Consider the following 21,620-nt stretch of genomic DNA (forward strand, 5'->3'; position numbering starts at 1 on the left):
CAACAGAATATGTCATCCTAGTGCAAACCAGCAACAGAATATGTCAGCCTAGTGCAAACCAGCAACAGAATATGTCAGCCTAGTGCAAACCAGCAACAGAATATGTCATCCTAGTGCAAACCAGCAACAGAATGTCAGCCTAGTGCAAACCAGCAACAGAATATGTCAGCCTAGTGCAAACCAGCAACAGAATATGTCATCCTAGTGCAAACCAGCAACAGAATGTCAGTCTAGTGCAAACCAGCAACAGAATATGTCATCCTAGTGCAAACCAGCAACAGAATGCCAGTCTAGTGCAAACCAGCAACAGAATATGTCAGCCTAGTGCAAACCAGCAACAGAATATGTCATCCTAGTGCAAACCAGCAACAGAATGTCAGTCTAGTGCAAACCAGCAACAGAATATGTCATCCTAGTGCAAACCAGCAACAGAATGCCAGTCTAGTGCAAACCAGCAACAGAATATGTCAGCCTAGTGCAAACCAGCAACAGAATGTCAGCCTAGTGCAAACCAGCAACAGAATATGTCATCCTAGTGCAAACCAGCAACAGAATATGTCAGCCTAGTGCAAACCAGCAACAGAATATGTCAGCCTAGTGCAAACCAGCAACAGAATATGTCATCCTAGTGCAAACCAGCAACAGAATGTCAGTCTAGTGCAAACCAGCAACAGAATATGTCATCCTAGTGCAAACCAGCAACAGAATGCCAGCCTAGTGCAAACCAGCAACAGAATATGTCAGCCTAGTGCAAACCAGCAACAGAATATGTCAGCCTAGTGCAAACCAGCAACAGAATATGTCATCCTAGTGCAAACCAGCAACAGAATATGTCAGCCTAGTGCAAACCAGCAACAGAATATGTCAGCCTAGTGCAAACCAGCAACAGAATATGTCAGCCTAGTGCAAACCAGCAACAGAATGTCAGTCTAGTGCAAACCAGCAACAGAATATGTCATCCTAGTGCAAACCAGCAACAGAATGCCAGTCTAGTGCAAACCAGCAACAGAATATGTCAGCCTAGTGCAAACCAGCAACAGAATATGTCAGCCTAGTGCAAACCAGCAACAGAATATGTCATCCTAGTGCAAACCAGCAACAGAATGTCAGTCTAGTGCAAACCAGCAACAGAATATGTCATCCTAGTGCAAACCAGCAACAGAATGCCAGTCTAGTGCAAACCAGCAACAGAATATGTCAGCCTAGTGCAAACCAGCAACAGAATATGTCATCCTAGTGCAAACCAGCAACAGAATGTCAGCCTAGTGCAAACCAGCAACAGAATATGTCATCCTAGTGCAAACCAGCAACAGAATATGTCAGCCTAGTGCAAACCAGCAACAGAATATGTCAGCCTAGTGCAAACCAGCAACAGAATATGTCATCCTAGTGCAAACCAGCAACAGAATGTCAGTCTAGTGCAAACCAGCAACAGAATATGTCAGCCTAGTGCAAACCAGCAACAGAATATGTCAGCCTCTGAAAACCAGCAACAGAATGTCAGCCTAGTGCAAACCAGCAACAGAATATGTCAGCCTAGTGCAAACCAGCAACAGAATATGTCATCCTAGTGCAAACCAGCAACAGAATATGTCAGCCTAGTGCAAACCAGCAACAGAATATGTCAGCCTAGTGCAAACCAGCAACAGAATATGTCAGCCTAGTGCAAACCAGCAACAGAATATGTCAGCCTAGTGCAAACCAGCAACAGAATGCCAGTCTAGTGCAAACCAGCGACAGAATATGTCAGCCTAGTGCAAACCAGCAACAGAATATGTCAGCCTAGTGCAAACCAGCGACAGAATATGTCAGCCTAGTGCAAACCAGCAACAGAATGCCAGTCTAGTGCAAACCAGCAACAGAATGCCAGCCTAGTGCAAACCAGCAACAGAATATGTCAGCCTAGTGCAAACCAGCAACAGAATATGTCATCCTAGTGCAAACCAGCAACAGAATATGTCAGCCTAGTGCAAACCAGCAACAGAATATGTCAGCCTAGTGCAAACCAGCAACAGAATATGTCAGCCTAGTGCAAACCAGCAACAGAATATGTCAGCCTAGTGCAAACCAGCAACAGAATGCCAGTCTAGTGCAAACCAGCGACAGAATATGTCAGCCTAGTGCAAACCAGCGACAGAATATGTCAGCCTAGTGCAAACCAGCAACAGAATATGTCAGCCTCTGAAAACCAGCAACAGAATATGTCAGCCTAGTGCAAACCAGCAACAGAATGTCATCCTAGTGCAAACCAGCAACAGAATATGTCAGCCTAATGCAAACCAGCAACAGAATATGTCATCCTAGTGCAAACCAGCAACAGAATGTCATCCTAGTGCAAACCAGCAACAGAATATGTCAGCCTAGTGCAAACCAGCAACAGAATATGTCAGCCTCTGAAAACCAGCAACAGAATATGTCAGCCTAGTGCAAACCAGCAACAGAATGTCATCCTAGTGCAAACCAGCAACAGAATATGTCAGCCTAGTGCAAACCAGCAACAGAATATGTCATCCTAGTGCAAACCAGCAACAGAATATGTCAGCCTAGTGCAAACCAGCAACAGAATATGTCATCCTAGTGCAAACCAGCAACAGAATATGTCATCCTAGTGCAAACCAGCAACAGAATATGTCATCCTAGTGCAAACCAGCAACAGAATATGTCAGCCTAGTGCAAACCAGCAACAGAATATGTCAGCCTAGTGCAAACCAGCAACAGAATATGTCATCCTAGTGCAAACCAGCAACAGAATGTCAGCCTAGTGCAAACCAGCAACAGAATATGTCAGCCTAGTGCAAACCAGCAACAGAATATGTCATCCTAGTGCAAACCAGCAACAGAATGTCAGTCTAGTGCAAACCAGCAACAGAATATGTCATCCTAGTGCAAACCAGCAACAGAATGCCAGTCTAGTGCAAACCAGCAACAGAATATGTCAGCCTAGTGCAAACCAGCAACAGAATATGTCAGCCTAGTGCAAACCAGCAACAGAATATGTCATCCTAGTGCAAACCAGCAACAGAATGTCAGTCTAGTGCAAACCAGCAACAGAATATGTCATCCTAGTGCAAACCAGCAACAGAATGCCAGTCTAGTGCAAACCAGCAACAGAATATGTCAGCCTAGTGCAAACCAGCAACAGAATGTCAGCCTAGTGCAAACCAGCAACAGAATATGTCATCCTAGTGCAAACCAGCAACAGAATATGTCAGCCTAGTGCAAACCAGCAACAGAATATGTCAGCCTAGTGCAAACCAGCAACAGAATATGTCATCCTAGTGCAAACCAGCAACAGAATGTCAGTCTAGTGCAAACCAGCAACAGAATATGTCATCCTAGTGCAAACCAGCAACAGAATGCCAGCCTAGTGCAAACCAGCAACAGAATATGTCAGCCTAGTGCAAACCAGCAACAGAATATGTCAGCCTAGTGCAAACCAGCAACAGAATATGTCATCCTAGTGCAAACCAGCAACAGAATATGTCAGCCTAGTGCAAACCAGCAACAGAATATGTCAGCCTAGTGCAAACCAGCAACAGAATATGTCAGCCTAGTGCAAACCAGCAACAGAATATGTACACCTTGGCATACATTAAAGATACAAATATTTCATTCAATGCACCATGCTAAAATTAAAAACATCTTTTGTTATAGATGTAAGTGTTCTGGGGTGATGTGTAAAAATTCTTTGATTAAATTTAAAAAATAAAAATTTTTAATTAAATTTTTACTATTGCATAATTTAATTAAACATATCATTCATGAATTTAATGTCAGAAATAATAAATTATATCTGTCGGTGGTAGATGCGTGTACATGCAGGAACAAGACAAGACCATAAAAGGTCCCACACATCCAGGTATATTACCAGCATCCTTACCTCTAGTCATAAGTAGTGAACATGAATAAAACACATTTTGTGCTAAAAATCACCAATAACAGCAGATAATATTTTGTTGTCACTGTATCTAACTGTTCATTTAAAAGAAAGAATTTAAACCCGAAAATAGAACACCTAACTAAAGTCGTCGATGGATATAGATGTAAATGATGACATTCAATGTGAACTCAAGGCATTCAATAATATCCAAGTATTGTGTGATACATATATACCAAAAATCTCATTTCAGTACATTAGACAGTGTTCTCCCAACACAAGGTGTGCAGTTTGTTGATATGAACTACAGCAATCTAAGTTCCCGGTAATAGGCAACTGTGAACCAAACGAAAAGAGCAAAGATATCACGACAAACCACCAGTTAAATCCCTGATCACACCAAACTCAACCAATTTTTTCAGAAAAGCAGTTTCATGATTAATATCATGAGTAAAAAGTGATGTGATGATTTTCATTTTCACTTTTTCATAATAATGTATTAAAGCCTCTGGTTCTTTTGTATTATAACCAAATCCAACGACGTCCACCTCGTCACATAAACGCAGTGCCAGCATAATTGATATGGTTCCACTGGTTGGTACATTCTGCAAGAACAAAACATGCATTAACCCTTTCATTGCTATTAATTGCAAACAAATAACAATAATTTTTGTGACTGGCTGCAGGTCTTCATCAAAACTAATCCAGGTTAAGTTGACTTCAGTGATCAAAGTTTTAAAAGACATTCAGTATTCATATTCAACACAAAAAATAATTTATATATACATTCAACTATTTAAGCCATCTTGTATATAAGCCATACAAGTCACTGTGATAGACAGATGAGTGGCAATTTCTTTTTAAAAGTCAGTACAACTGTCTGTAAAGACCCTCGGGCAAAGTCAGTACGACTGTCTGTCAAGACCTTGGCCAAAGTCACTATGGCTGTCTGTCAAGACCCTTGGCCAAAGTCACTGCGACTGCATTCTAGACCCTGGTTCATATCAAGAAAATTTACATAAATGACTCTCTACATCATAATTAAATTTCTGTTCATGCTAAAAACCCTTACCTTGTTCATTTTCCCAAGATTGGTGGGGTATCCAAGAAGATCAAAGCTGGCTTCTCTTATGATAAGCGGGTTGATGATACGAGTTTGACGAGGGTTCTTTGGAACACTCATCGCAATCTTGCTCCAAAAACCTTTAGTCGACTGAAATGAAAACATAGTGAAATTCAATTACCTAATTTTTATTCGGATTTTCTTCTTCTGATCATATGTTTTTCCCAAAGATTGGTGAACATAGGACATTAGACGGTAAACTGCATTAGCTCATAGTTTTTGTGCATTTTTTATCATTTTTTTTGTTTATTTTGTACTTGTATATTATTTTTGAAATATAGCAAAAATATGGAACAATTATGCAGGTTTATTTTGTAAAAGATCACCTTTCAAAACATCTAACTTTTACTCACACATTGGATTCTGTTACATACAATATACGACTATTACCAAGAATCCAAAAAGTTGAAGTTTGATTTAGAATCTATGTATTTATTATGAAACAAAAGGGATTATATTTTTAGAATTTCCGACCCCGTTAGTTGGACTAACATGTTATGTGGCATCTTAGGGTGCATGATGTGCACAATAGATATGTGTTATAGAAAGTTATAGAAACTGGCACATACCCAGCGCTATGTAATCCCTTGTCTCATAATGAATACTAGTACATAAAATCAAAATTGAACTTCAATTTGTTAAATTTTGTTTTATTGAATTATTTTAAAATAATACATTGTACATTATGCTATTACACCAAAAGCAAATAGATTGTCTAACAATAGGTTGGTCGTACAAGTGGAAGACCATTTTTCAGTTATCAGGATATGGCTCAGTATGCACATAACTACTCTTTGCTTTGGAAGAATCTACGTTACACACATTGTGAGATGCGATCTGTTTCAAATATCTGATTATGAACAAAATAATAATACAATATGAACATTTAAGTTAATACCTTTGATTTGTATAATTTCAGAGTTTAGATTGATATTATAGCAATGGGACAATCAACATTGTAATGTTGACATTGATACAACTCGACAGGAACAAGATGTGGTCTTACAGGCTCTGTGGTTAGAAACAGATCACATCATTGGTAAAAAAATTCATGAAATCCCTGTCAATGTTATGTTAATATAAACAAATTGACAAAAACAAAATTACAATGGAAATTCAGTGCCACCAAAGTTTTGCTCAGAAAACCGTAAAGTTTTTTTCTGACTGGCAGCACACAACAACAAAGTGAATGATAGATGTCAAATAATTTGAAAAAATTTGGTCTTGTTTTGGTTTTGCCTTGATGACTGACAAAATCCACAAGGGCGCCCTCTTTGTAAAAAAGATGTAGCCCCTTAGCAGATTTAGATAAAATGACAACATCATCTGCATATAGGAGACAACTTACTTTTAAATTATTAAGCTATCACGCTTTGTTTGACATATGCAGTCACTCAAACAAAAAGAGATACAAATATCAACATTACCATTGTGAAGAATAAACATTCCATTGTCTTGAGTTAATCTTTGAAACTTGAATGCACACAGATTAAACTTAGGTTGATATGCATTTTAATCAATTTACATGATATTCAATGTTCTTTTGACTTCAGCATTTGAAAGTTTATAGTACACTCCATAGACTGTGTCGGTATCAAAACTTCATGAAATCGCATGAAGTGCATGGTCTTAATGAGTACAATTGAAGTGAAACATAATTTCAACCACAGTTCCTCAATACCCGGTTAGGAAACACTATTGTTCTAAGGTGTGAATTCGAGTCCCGTGTACAGTGCGTGTTTCGCTTGCCCCCAGCGAGAGGTGATGTCATAGTATCTTGGAGCTCGTTCGAAGCACATCCGTTCAGTGTTACGTTACCACCCCCAAAACAATCAGTCATTATCAATTTGTGATTTGATACTTTAATTTTCGGACAATATGTTTTACTTTGTGCACAAGTGCCGGGAAAGTGTTCATTTCAGTCATTCATTCATTTTCCATTTGATTTTGCCGTAGGTGTGTGAATCAAGATGGCTGTTTGGTGTCGCTAACAGAAAATGTTATTCCGTGAGAAATAGTAACTACCGAAACTTAAAAGATGGAATTAATTGTAGCTTTTAGATAACCAAACCGTTTATGTTGCCATATTACCCATTCTATTCATATTTAATAACAGTATGTCGCGTTACTCGGTACATGTGCTCTACAGAATTTTGTTTTCAAGATGGCGATACCTACTATTGTCGCCATTATGCCGAGAGTATCTAATTGTATCGACCTTCGTATATGCAAATTTCGGCTTAAACTATCATATAGTTAGTACAATATTGAGGCTAGATATCCCAAAAAATGGCAAATATTATTTCCATTGCTGTTCTCTTATTTTTTCATTTGTTTTTTTTAGTTAAAAATTCAGTCCTGTTTGTGGTAAGGTGTCAACTTGAAGCCATAGGCGACGACGGTGGTGGTGACGATGAATATATTCTGCATCTAAATACTGGGATCCTTCTTCCATTATGTCATCTCAATGAATATCACTGTCGACGAAATCTTCGTGTTTTTTCCACATTTCATTAAAATAAGTAGTGAAACATGAAAATAAAGTTGGGTACGCCTGCACAGAAATGAATTGAGAGGTATTCTGGGTGAAAATGATGTCATACTATATGCTAATTTTATGTTAATGTAAACAGTGTGGGGATTACCAGTACCGGGTAAACTAATTTTACGAATGCGAAACACGCATTGTGACAATAGAACTCGGAGCATTTCCTAACCGGGTGTAGAGGGACTGTGTTTCAACTAAGTAACAGTCAACAGAGTTTGGGTCTTATAAAACAACATTGCATTGTTTTTTGATGACGCAAAATGATAACCCAACTAGTGAAAAATTTCAATGAAAATAAGGCTGTAAAAATAATAGATCAAGAAATAAAATGTTTAAACTTCACAATGATTGGCCTAGATCTTGGACCATCCAGTAACCAAACTATTTTGTAGCTGGATGGCCCAGAATGTGGCGCGAGTGAAGGGCACAGAATGTGGCGCGAGTGAAGGGCACAGAATGTGGCGCGAGTGAAGGGCACAGAATGTGGCGCGAGTGAAGGGCACAGAATGTGACATGAGTGAAGGGCCCAGAATGTGGCGTGAGTGAAGGGCCCAGAATGTGGCGCGAGTGAAGGGCCCAGAATGTGGCGTGAGTGAAGGGCACAGAATGTGGCGCGAGTGAAGGGCACAGAATGTGGCGTGAGTGAAGGGCCCAGAATGTGGCACGAGTGAAGGGCACAGAATGATGGCACACGAGGGCACAATGCTTATTTAGAGAATCTGCCAGCGCGTTCAGGTGGCACAAAGTACCTACACATACTTCAAGATCAGTCAGTTTGAACACTGATTTTTAAGAAAGCATAGCACATAGTCACACACTCAATATTATTTGACTTACTGGTGTTTTTCTATGTAAAACACTGTCTAACCAGTTGAGATCAGCAAGTTTGAACACTACAATTCCTAATAAGGCATCTACATCATATAAATTGTTTTTACGTGGAGCACCTTCTGGATATGTGATTCTGATAGTTGTTTTAGTGCCAACATCTTTTTCGTAACCTTTGACAGGTGAAACGTTCATCCTGCAAGAATATAAGGAGTGTAAAGCTTGTCAAAAGTCAGGTTAAGGCACTACGGACGTTGTGTAGCATGTTACATATTGCATAGTACCCATAATGGCAAACATGATGTAATGACTGAGACTGCATGGAATTTGATTTGAAAGTGGGTGCAAATTAGAACAGAGAATCCAATTGGGAGGTCTTCAAAGGTAAGCATAGCACCAACATAGATCAAAATGAGAACTCCACTTACCTGATAACAACATCATACTCATCAATAACTCTACCATGACCTTTATTTTTAAGAATTCCTCCACTGCCAACAATTATACACCGTCGACAGCCATCTCTAAAAAACAAACAATTGTTGTGTTACTAGAAATATACATCTATTGCTAGTTGTTGAAATAAACAGCATTTTATGGTGACTCAAATATAGCTATTATTTATTTTCAGAGACTAGTACTGCGACCTCCATCTGTGTTACTAGAGTTGTATAATCTGCCAACGTTCAATCAGAAAAAGAACACTGAAATTTAGGATTTTTCTAGTCAAAAATCTTTTTTTGTACATTTTATTGAATTTTATGTTTCTGAGTATTAATTCAATCACTCAAACCAACAACCATTAAAATGACTGTCAAGATTAACATACCAAGCGCCTAAATGATACTCAGACATGATGGTATTTATTTTGCATGCTTCAATTAAACCTAACTGTACAGCAAGGCATTAAACAAAACAAAAACTGTCGGCAAGGTAATTGTACAGCGAGGTAACTGAACAGCGAGGTAACTGAACAGCGAGGTAACTGTACAGCGAGATATCTGCAGCGAGGTAATTGTACAGCGAGGTAACTGTACAGCGAGATAACTGTGCAGCGAGGTAACTGTGCAGCGAGGTAACTGTACAGCGAGGTAACTGTACAGCGAGGTAACTGTACAGCGAGGTAACTGTACAGCGAGGTAACTGTACAGCGAGGTAACTGTACAGCGAGGTAACTGTACAGCGAGGTAACTGTACAGCGAGATAACTGTACAGCGAGATAACTGTACAGCGAGGTAACTGTACAGCGAGATAACTGTGCAGCGAGATAACTGTGCAGCGAGATAACTGTGCAGCGAGGTAACTGTGCAGCGAGGTAACTGTACAGCGAGATAACTGTACAGCGAGGTAACTGTACAGCGAGATAACTGTACAGCGAGGTAACTGTACAGCGAGGTAACTACAGCGAGGTAACTGTGCAGCGAGGTAACTGTGCAGCGAGGTAACTGTGCAGCGAGGTAACTGTACAGCGAGATAACTGTACAGCGAGGTAACTGTACAGCGAGGTAACTGTACAGCGAGGTAACTGTACAGCGAGGTAACTGTACAGCGAGGTAACTGTGCAGCGAGGTAACTGTGCAGCGAGGTAACTGTACAGCGAGATAACTGTACAGCGAGATAACTGTACAGCGAGGTAACTGTACAGCGAGGTAACTGTACAGCGAGGTAACTGTACAGCGAGATAACTGTACAGCGAGGTAACTGTACAGCGAGATAACTGTGCAGCGAGATAACTGTGCAGCGAGATAACTGTACAGCGAGATAACTGTACAGCGAGGTAACTGTACAGCGAGGTAACTGTACAGCGAGATAACTGTGCAGCGAGATAACTGTGCAGCGAGATAACTGTACAGCGAGGTAACTGTACAGCGAGATAACTGTACAGCGAGGTAACTGTACAGCGAGATAACTGTACAGCGAGGTAACTGTACAGCGAGATAACTGTACAGCGAGGTAACTGTACAGCGAGATAACTGTACAGCGAGGTAACTGTACAGCGAGATAACTGTGCAGCGAGATAACTGTGCAGCGAGATAACTGTGCAGCGAGATAACTGTGCAGCGAGGTAACTGTGCAGCGAGGTAACTGTACAGCGAGGTAACTACAGCGAGGTAACTGTACAGCGAGGTAACTGTACAGCGAGGTAACTGCAGCGAGGTAACTGTACAGCGAGATAACTGTACAGCGAGATAACTGTACAGCGAGATAACTGCAGCGAGGTAACTGTACAGCGAGGTAACTGTACAGCGAGGTAACTGTACAGCGAGGTAACTGTACAGCGAGGTAACTGTACAGCGAGGTAACTGTACAGCGAGGTAACTGTACAGCGAGGTAACTGTACAGCGAGATAACTGCAGCGAGGTAACTGCAGCGAGGTAACTGTACAGCGAGGTAACTGTACAGCGAGATAACTGTACAGCGAGATAACTGCAGCGAGGTAACTGTACAGCGAGGTAACTGTACAGCGAGGTAACTGTACAGCGAGGTAACTGTACAGCGAGGTAACTGTACAGCGAGGTAACTGTACAGCGAGGTAACTGTACAGCGAGGTAACTGTACAGCGAGGTAACTACAGCGAGGTAACTACAGCGAGGTAACTACAGCGAGGTAACTGTACAGCGAGGTAATGTACAGCGAGATAACTGTACAGCGAGGTAACTGTACAGCGAGGTAACTGTACAGCGAGGTAACTGTACAGCGAAGTAACTGTACAGCGAGGTAACTGTACAGCGAGATAACTGCAGCGAGGTAACTGTGCAGCGAGGTAACTGTACAGCGAGGTAACTGTACAGCGAGGTAACTGCAGCGAGGTAACTGTACAGCGAAGTAACTACAGCGAAGTAACTGTACAGCGAGGTAACTGTACAGCGAGGTAACTGTACAGCGAGGTAACTGTACAGCGAGGTAACTGTACAGCGAGGTAACTGTACAGCGAGGTAACTGTGCAGCGAGGTAACTGTGCAGCGAGGTAACTGTACAGCTAGGTAACTGTACAGAGAGGTAACTGTACAGCGAGGTAACTGTACAGCGAGGTAACTGTACAGCGAGGTAACTGTACAGCGAGAAAACTGCAGCGAGGTAACTGTGCAGCGAGGTAACTGTACAGCGAGGTAACTGTACAGCGAGGTAACTGTGCAGCGAGGTAACTGTACAGCGAGGTAACTGTACAGCGAGGTAACTGTACAGCGAGGTAACTGTACAGCGAGGTAACTACAGCGAGGTAACTGTACAGCGAGGTAACTGTACAGCGAGGTAACTGTACAGCGAGAAAACTGCAGCGAGGTAACTGTGCAGCGAGGTAACTGTACAGCGAGGTAACTGTGCAGCGAGGTAACTGTACAGCGAGGTAACTGTACAGCGAGGTAACTGTACAGCGAGGTAACTGTACAGCGAGGTAACTGTGCAGCGAGGTAACTGTACAGCGAGGTAACTGTGCAGCGAGGTAACTGTACAGCGAGGTAACTGTACAGCGAGGTAACTGTACAGCGAGGTAACTGTACAGCGAGGTAACTGTACAGCGAGGTAACTGTACAGCGAGGTAACTGTACAGCGAGGTAACTGTACAGCGAGGTAACTGTACAGCGAGGTAACTGCAGCGAGGTAACTGTACAGCGAGGTAACTGTACAGCGAGGTAACTGTGCAGCGAGGTAACTGTACAGCGAGGTAACTGTACAGCGAGGTAACTGTACAGCGAGGTAACTGTGCAGCGAGATAACTGTGCAGCGAGGCAACTGTACAGCGAGGTAACTGTACAGCGAGGTAACTACAGCGAGGTAACTGTACAGCGAGGTAACTACAGCGAGGTAACTACAGCGAGGTAACTGTACAGCGAGATAACTGTGCAGCGAGGTAACTGTGCAGCGAGATAACTGTGCAGCGAGGTAACTGTACAGCGAGGTAACTGTACAGCGAGATAACTGTACAGCGAGATAACTGTACAGCGAGATAACTGTACAGCGAGATAACTGTACAGCGAGGTAACTGTGCATCGAGGTAACTGTACAGCGAGGTAACTGTACAGCGAGGTAACTGTACAGCGAGATAACTGCAGCGAGGTAACTGTACAGCGAGATAACTGCAGCGAGGTAACTGTACAGCGAGGTAACTGTACAGCGTGATAACTGCAGCGAGGTAACTGTGCGGCGAGGTAACTGTGCAGCGAGGTAACTGTACAGCGAGGTAACTGTACAGCGAGGTAACTGTGCAGCGTGATAACTGTGCAGCGAGGTAACTGTGCAGCGAGGTAACTGTACAGCGAGGTAACTGTACAGCGAGGTAACTGTGCAGCGAGGTAACTGTGCAGCGAGGTAACTGTGCAGCGAGGTAACTGTACAGCGAGGTAACTGTACAGCGAGGTAACTGTACAGCGAGGTAACTGTACAGCGAGGTAACTGTACAGCGAGGTAACTGTACAGCGAGGTAACTGTACAGCGAGGTAACTGTACAGCGAGGTAACTGTGCAGCGAGGTAACTGTACAGCGAGGTAACTGTACAGCGAGGTAACTGTACAGCGAGGTAACTGTGCAGCGAGGTAACTGTGCAGCGAGGTAACTGTACAGCGAGGTAACTGTACAGCGAGGTAACTGTACAGCGAGGTAACTGTACAGCGAGGTAACTGTACAGCGAGGTAACTGTACAGCGAGGTAACTGCAGCGAGGTAACTGCAGCGAGGTAACTGCAGCGAGGTAACTGCAGCGAGGTAACTGTGCAGTGAGGTAACTGTACAGCGAGGTAACTGTACAGCGAGGTAACTGTACAGCGAGGTAACTGTACAGCGAGGTAACTGTACAGCGAGGTAACTGTACAGCGAGGTAACTGTACAGCGAGGTAACTGTGCAGCGAGGTAACTGTACAGCGAGGTAACTGTACAGCGAGATAACTGTACAGCGAGATAACTGTACAGCGAGATAACTGTACAGCGAGATAACTGTACAGCGAGATAACTGCAGCGAGGTAACTGTACAGCGAGGTAACTGTACAGCGAGGTAACTGTACAGCGAGGTAACTGTACAGCGAGGTAACTGTACAGCGAGGTAACTGTACAGCGAGGTAACTGTACAGCGAGGTAACTGTACAGCGAGATAACTGTGCAGCGAGGTAACTGTACAGCGAGGTAACTGTACAGCGAGGTAACTACAGCGAGGTAACTACAGCGAGGTAACTGTACAGCGAGGTAACTGTACAGCGAGGTAACTGTACAGCGAGGTAACTGTACAGCGTGATAACTGCAGCGAGGTAACTGTGCGGCGAGGTAACTGTGCAGCGAGGTAACTGTACAGCGAGGTAACTGTACAGCGTGATAACTGTGCAGCGAGGTAACTGTGCAGCGAGGTAACTGTACAGCGAGGTAACTGTACAGCGAGGTAACTGTACAGCGAGGTAACTGTGCAGCGAGGTAACTGTGCAGCGAGGTAACTGTGCAGCGAGATAACTGTACAGCGAGGTAACTGTACAGCGAGGTAACTGTACAGCGAGATAACTGTACAGCGAGGTAACTGTACAGCGAGGTAACTGTACAGCGAGGTAACTGTACAGCGAGGTAACTGTACAGCGAGGTAACTGTACAGCGAGGTAACTGTACAGCGAGGTAACTGTACAGCGAGGTAACTGTACAGCGAGGTAACTGTGCAGCGAGGTAACTGTACAGCGAGGTAACTGTACAGCGAGGTAACTGTACAGCGAGGTAACTGTACAGCGAGGTAACTACAGCGAGGTAACTGTACAGCGAGATAACTGTACAGCGAGGTAACTGTGCATCGAGGTAACTGTACAGCGAGGTAACTGTACAGCGAGGTAACTGTACAGCGAGGTAACTACAGCGAGGTAACTGTACAGCGAGATAACTGTACAGCGAGATAACTGTACAGCGAGATAACTGTACAGCGAGATAACTGTACAGCGAGATAACTGTAGCGAGGTAACTGTGCAGCGAGGTAACTGTGCAGCGAGGTAACTGTGCAGCGAGGTAACTGTGCAGCGAGGTAACTGTGCAGCGAGGTAACTGTGCAGCGAGGTAACTGTACAGCGAGGTAACTGTACAGCGAGATAACTGTAGCGAGGTAACTGTGCAGCGAGGTAACTGTGCAGCGAGGTAACTGTGCAGCGAGGTAACTGTACAGCGAGGTAACTGTACAGCGAGGTAACTGTACAGCGAGGTAACTGTGCAGCGAGGTAACTGTGCAGCGAGGTAACTGTACAGCGAGGTAACTGTACAGCGAGGTAACTGTACAGCGAGGTAACTGTACAGCAAGGTAACTACAGCGAGGTAACTACAGCGAGATAACTGTACAGCGAGATAACTGTACAGCGAGATAACTGTACAGCGAGGTAACTGTACAGCGAGAAAACTGTACAGCGAGAAAACTGCAGCGAGGTAACTGTGCAGCGAGGTAACTGTACAGCGAGGTAACTGTACAGCGAGGTAACTGTACAGCGAGGTAACTGTACAGCGAGGTAACTGTACAGCGAGGTAACTGTACAGCGAGGTAACTGTACAGCGAGGTAACTGTACAGCGAGGTAACTACAGCGAGGTAACTACAGCGAGGTAACTGTACAGCGAGGTAACTGTGCAGCGAGGTAACTGTGCAGCGAGGTAACTGTACAGCGAGGTAATTGTACAGCGAGATAACTGCAGCGAGGTAATTGTACAGCGAGGTAACTGTACAGCGAGGTAACTGTACAGCGAGGTAACTGTACAGCGAGGTAACTGTGCATCGAGGTAACTGTGCATCGAGGTAACTGTGCAGCGAGGTAACTGTACAGCGAGGTAACTGTACAGCGAGGTAACTGTACAGCGAGGTAACTGTACAGCGAGATAACTGTGCAGCGAGGTAACTGTACAACGAGATAACTGTACAGCGAGGTAACTGTACAGCGAGGTAACTGTACAGCGAGGTAACTGTACAGCGAGATAACTGTACAGCGAGGTAACTGTACAGCGAGATAACTTACAGCGAGGTAACTGTGCAGCGAGATAACTGTGCATCGAGGTAACTGTGCAGTGAGGTAACTGTACAGCGAGGTAACTGTACAGCGAGGTAACTGTACAGCGAGGTAACTGTACAGCGAGGTAACTGTACAGTGAGGTAACTGTACAGCGAGGTAACTGTACAGCGAGGTAACTACAGCGAGGTAACTACAGCGAGGTAACTGTACAGCGAGGTAACTGCAGCGAGGTAACTGTGCAGCGAGGTAACTGTACAGCGAGGTAACTGTACAGCGAGATAATTGTACAGCGAGATAACTGCAGCGAGGTAATTGTACAGCGAGGTAACTGTACAGCGAGGTAACTGTACAGCGAGGTAACTGTACAGCGAGGTAACTGTGCATCGAGGTAACTGTGCAGCGAGGTAACTGTACAGCGAGGTAACTGTACAGCGAGATAACTGTGCAGCGAGGTAACTGTACAACGAGATAACTGTACAGCGAGATAACTGTACAGCGAGGTAACTGTACAGCGAGATAACTGTACAGCGAGGTAACTGTACAGCGAGATAACTGTACAGCGAGGTAACTGTACAGCGAGATAACTGTACAGCGAGATAACTGTGCATCAAGGTAACTGTGCAGTGAGGTAACTGTACAGCGAGGTAACTGTACAGCGAGGTAACTGTACAGCGAGGTAATTGTACAGCGAGGTAACTGTACAGTGAGGTAACTGTACAGCGAGGTAACTGTACAGCGAGGTAACTGTGCAGCGAGGTAACTGTACAGCGAGGTAACTGTACAGCGAGGTAACTGTACAGCGAGATAACTGTGCAGCGAGGTAACTGTACAGCGAGGTAACTGTACAGCAAGGTAACTACAGCGAGGTAACTGTACAGCGAGATAACTGTGCAGCGAGGTAACTGTACAGCGAGGTAACTGTACAGCGAGGTAAGTGTACAGCGAGGTAACTGTACAGCGAGGTAAGTGTACAGCGAGGTAACTACAGCGAGGTAACTGTACAGCGAGATAACTGTACAGCGAGATAACTGTACAGCGAGGTAACTGTGCATCGAGGTAACTGTGCATCGAGGTAACTGTGCAGCGAGGTAACTGTGCAGCGACGTAACTGTACAGCGAGGTAATTGTACAGCGAGGTAACTGTACAGCGAGGTAACTACAGCGAGGTAACTGTACAGCGAGGTAATTGTACAGCGAGGTAATTGTACAGCGAGGTAACTGTACAGCGAGGTAACTGTACAGCGAGGTAACTGTGCATCGAGGTAACTGCAGCGAGGTAACTGTACAGCGAGGTAACTGTACAGCGAGGTAACTGTACAGCGAGGTAACTGTACAGCGAGATAACTGCAGCGAGGTAACTACAGCGAGGTAACTGTACAGCGAGGTAACTGTGCAGCGAGGTAACTGTACAGCGAGGTAACTGTGCAGCGAGGTAACTGTACAGCGAGGTAACTGTACAGCGAGGTAACTGTACAGCGAGGTAACTGTACAGCGAGGTAACTGTACAGCAAGGTAACTGTACAGCGAGGTAACTGTACAGCGAGGTAACTATCCAGCGAGGTAACTGTACAGCGAGATAACTGCAGCGAGGTAACTGTACAGCGAGGTAACTGTACAGCGAGGTAACTGTACAGCAAGGTAACTGTGCAGCGAGGTAATTGTACAGCGAGGTAACTGTACAGCATGAAACTCATCATTTTATTATAGACATGATTTGATGAATGAAAACCCCAAATTTCTGAGCCATATAGTATAGATATTACAAGCTAACATACATATTTCATTATTTTTTCAACTTTAATTTGCTTTTCAGTTTTGTTGTTTTTTTTCTTAATTCTTATTATGCATGTTTGTCTTTCTTCACATCTGTATTGCATTTTAATAAAAATTCTAATAGGGAAACGAACACAATAAAGATTATTATGTACCGGATTCTGCCGTCAATTCACCCTGGGCTGTTAAGCGGCAGTTCTGTTTTTTTTAGAAAATAAAATGAAACCAAGAAATCAATTTTTCAGCAGTTTTTTAAGGTGTCATCTTAATCTTTTCTGATGCCTTAAAGTTTCACATTGGCGCCTATTCAAGAGTATGATGTTTATTGCGACTAGCGTGAATGGGGAAGCTTCGTTTCGACAATGAGCTGTTATCACTGTAAACAAGCCATGCATGGCACAGTCCCCGTTAGTTATCAAATTTAAGATATATAGTTTTGTTTATAGTAATATAACTGGAATATAACCATGTCAGGAATATGATTTTTTTAACATTAAAATGATTGATTGTATCATATCGTCAAACAAGTACTTGTCCATATTGAGAGATATTGTTCAGGAACAGCATTCAAAATCAGCCATTTTGAATACATGTATATATATAACATGATGTATAACGAATATATAAAATTTAAATATAATAAGACAAAGCATTTAAAAGATATGGCTCTAGAAGCCCAATCATTAAAACAAAATGGCCGCCAGTCAGCCATTTTTGAATCCAATCTGAAAAATAAAATGATGAGCATCAGGAACCCGTAATGTCTAATGTATGTACCAAGTTTGAACGAAATCCACTCATAAATGCCAGAAATGCTTGATATTTGATGATTAATTAGCACAAAAAAGGCCACCATTTGGCCATTTTGAATAGGATCGTCAAACCAATATATCTGTCTATCTAGGACATGATGCATAGGACATGAATATTTAAAATTTGAACATAATCAGTGAAAGCAAGTCAGAGATATGGCACGAGAACTACATTCATTAATACAAAATGAATCTTTGAATCTTATCTGAAAAACAAAATTATTTGCATCAAGGTCCCATAATGTCTAATGTATATACATACCAAGTTTGAACAAAATCCATCTGTAAACAACCGAGAAATGGTTGATTTTTAGGATTTTTTACCACAAAAATGGCCGCCATTCGGCCATCTTGAATCAGATCGTAAAACCAAATGATGTGCATCAAGGTCCTAGAATGTCTAATGTATATACCAAGTTTGAACAAAATTCATCTGTAAACAGCCAAGAAATGCTTGATTTTGATGTTTTTTAGCACAAAAATGGCCGCCATTCGGCCATCTTGAATCAGAACATGAAACAAATTGACGTGCATATGTATAATATCATGTATGATGTATGTGTCAAATTTGATTGTGATTGGTCCAGGCATTTCTAAGATACAGGTCCAGCCGCACGCACAGACGCACGCACGCACACACACACACGCACGAACACACGGAGGTCAAAACATAAGTCCCTGTTTTCGGACTGTGTCCGAACGGGGACTAAAAATGTTAAATTTTTCTTTAAATGCTCAGTTTATCTTTTGAAAACAACTACTTTTTTTATTTAAAAACAAATCATGCTGCTTTTCCATCAAAATACAAGCCAAAAGATCATACAACAACATCGGCAAATGTCTGTGCTGTGTTCAATGACATTAACATATTTAAATCAGCTATGGTAATTTGAACAAGTTGGCATCATCCATCATTTTCATTGGTTAATTAGCAATTTGACCTATCAGGTCAAAACATGGTGGATATTCATTTCTACAGCATAGTATCGAGCGTTGAAAATGTGATCAGAATCATTCGCTTACGATAAAACAAGTTAAAATTTATTTGCCTTTCATAACAATTCAACAAATTTATTTTTTCATGTTATTATAATCATTAGTAGGTAATAATCAACAATTGTGAAACGCAGCATGACAGGATTGCGCTACAGCGATCATTTGTTACTAAGCAATGCAGTTGGGTTCGTTTTTATTTGAAACTTTACTTTCATTACTAATAAAATGAAACAAGATTATTGTATTCGGCGCATGAAGTTCATTAATGTGATTTTTTTAGAGAAAGATGCACGGTCTACTTTTTAATCCAGCAAAAAAAAAATTATAAGATTTTAGATTAGCTTCTGTGGTCCAACTGCCGGTGTTGAAAATCGGCGTAGGTGGATTTTTCAATGAAAATATAAGCCCCCTAAAATATTTGATGTTCATTTTTTGAAATGTTGAACCCCAAATAAGGGCCCACCAGCTGTGTAACCGCCCAGGACGATTTTTCGGATGGGCGAATTTATGGCAGAATCCAGTATATATCACCTTCTACCATGAAATATAAATAACACTTACCTATTTTGCGTTTCTATAGGTAGACCAAAATCTGTGTTTTCCTTTAAAATACGTTCAGCAATATCACCTGCAAATAAGACACACGTTTTAACACAGATTAACATAAACCTTCAATATCTATACAAATAAAGGTCACACATCCTGGTACTTTTGAGGGTTAACACAGATGTACACAAGCCAAGTCTGCAATACCTATAAAGGTCACACATCCTGGTACTTTTGAGGGTTAACACAGATGTACACAAGCCAAGTCTGCAATACCTATAAAGGTCACACATCCTGGTACTTTTGAGGGTTAACACAGATGTACATAAGCCAAGTCTGCAATACCTATAAAGGTTACACATCCTGGTACTTTTGAGGGTTAAACACAGATGTACACAAGCCAAGTCTGCAATACCTATAAAGGTTACACATCCTGGTACTTTTGAGGGTTAAACACAGATGTACACAAGCCAAGTCTGCAATACCTATAAAGGTTACACATCCTGGTACTTTTGAGGGTTAAACACAGATGTACATAAGCCAAGTCTGCAATACCTATAAAGGTTACACATCCTGGTACTTTTGAGGGTTAAACACAGATGTACATAAGCCATGTCTGCAATACCTATAAAGGTTACACATCCTGGTACTTTTGAGGGTTTGACACAGATGTACACAAGCCAAGTCTGCAATACCTATAAAGGTTACACATCCTGGTACTTTTGAGGGTTAACACAGATGTACACAAGCCAAGTCTGCAATACCTATAAAGGTTACACATCCTGGTACTTTTGATGGGTTAAACACAGATGTACACAAGCCAAGTCTGCAATACCTATAAAGGTTACACATCCTGGTACTTTTGAGGGTTAAACACAGATGTACATAAGCCATGTCTGCAATACCTATAAAGGTTACACATCCTGGTACTTTTGAGGGTTAACACAGATGTACACAAGCCAAGTCTGCAATACCTATAAAGGTTACACATCCTGGTACTTTTGATGGGTTAAACACAGATGTACACAAGCCAAGTCTGCAATACCTATAAAGGTTACACATCCTGGTACTTTTGAGGGTTAACACAGATGTACACAAGCCAAGTCTGCAATACCTATAAAGGTTACACATCCTGGTACTTTTGATGGGTTAAACACAGATGTACACAAGCCAAGTCTGCAATACCTATAAAGGTTACACATCCTGATACTTTTGATGGGTTAAACACAGATGTACACAAGCCAAGTCTGCAATACCTATAAAGGTTACACATCCTGGTACTTTTGAGGGTTAAACACAGATGTACACAAGCCAAGTCTGCAATACATGTACCTATAAAGGTCACACATCCTGGTACTTTTGAGGGTTAAACACAGATGTACATAAGCCAAATCAGCAATACCTATAAAGGTTACACATCCTGGTACTTTTTAGGGTTAAACACAGATGTACACAAGCCAAGTCTGCAATACCTATAAAGGTTACACATCCTGGTACTTTTGAGGGTTAAACACAGATGTACACAAGCCAAGTCTGCAATACCTATAAAGGTTACACATAATGATACTTTTGATGGGTTAAACACAGATGTACACAAGCCAAGTCTGCAATACCTATAAAGGTTACATATCCTGATACTTTTGAGGGTTTGACACAGATGTACATAAGCCAAGTCTGCAATACCTATAAAGGTTACATATCTTGTTACGCACGTGTCCGGTTTGGTAACATCGCATCCAGTGTCGGTCCAGTCAATTGATTATTTTTTGTGAAGTAAGACGCCATTGAATGACTCAATACTGGAAGATTCAAACGTGGTCAAGGTCTCAGAAATTAGATTTGATACTTAGTACTGTAGGTTGCAACAAATAGAAGTAAGATTGGAGAGAATGGAAAAAATGGAGTCCCAATTGATTAAGATACAAGAAGACCAGGTGGAATTGCGCATGCTGAACGAAAAGGTTAGTAAAACTGAAGTCAAGGATCTAAAAGTGCGACAAAATGACTTGTAAGACAGATTGCGTCGTAACAATTTAATATTTTATAATGTCCCTGAAAAATCGGAAATGAGTGGTCCATGTGGTTTTTCACAAAATCTAGAATAAACTGTGACGTAGAAATCGAACGGGCGCATAGAGTTCCAACATATTTTATACCAGGGAGGAAGCAG

The 21,620-nt window shown here is 42.1% G+C and overlaps 1 protein-coding gene across 1 annotated transcript in view; it reads right to left on the bottom strand.

Annotated features, from left to right (window-relative positions):
- Window positions 1-2,544: 2,544 nt before the first annotated feature.
- The window catches only part of LOC102808665 (CMP-N-acetylneuraminate-beta-1,4-galactoside alpha-2,3-sialyltransferase-like), a 63,688-nt gene continuing 44,612 nt past the window's right edge, over window positions 2,545-21,620 (bottom strand). Inside the window, exons 6-10 of the mRNA XM_085503511.1 lie at window positions 19,466-19,532; window positions 8,805-8,900; window positions 8,386-8,572; window positions 4,950-5,090; window positions 2,545-4,482 (exon numbers count right to left, since the gene is read on the bottom strand). Of these exons, the coding sequence (XP_085359637.1) occupies window positions 4,243-4,482; window positions 4,950-5,090; window positions 8,386-8,572; window positions 8,805-8,900; window positions 19,466-19,532 (731 nt within the window). The 3' untranslated portion in view covers window positions 2,545-4,242. The remainder of the gene's footprint in view (window positions 4,483-4,949; window positions 5,091-8,385; window positions 8,573-8,804; window positions 8,901-19,465; window positions 19,533-21,620) is intronic.

Source organism: Saccoglossus kowalevskii, chromosome 9, assembly GCF_978046115.1.
Source record: "Saccoglossus kowalevskii chromosome 9, keSacKowa6.1, whole genome shotgun sequence".
NCBI classification, from domain to species: Eukaryota; Metazoa; Hemichordata; class Enteropneusta; family Harrimaniidae; genus Saccoglossus; species Saccoglossus kowalevskii.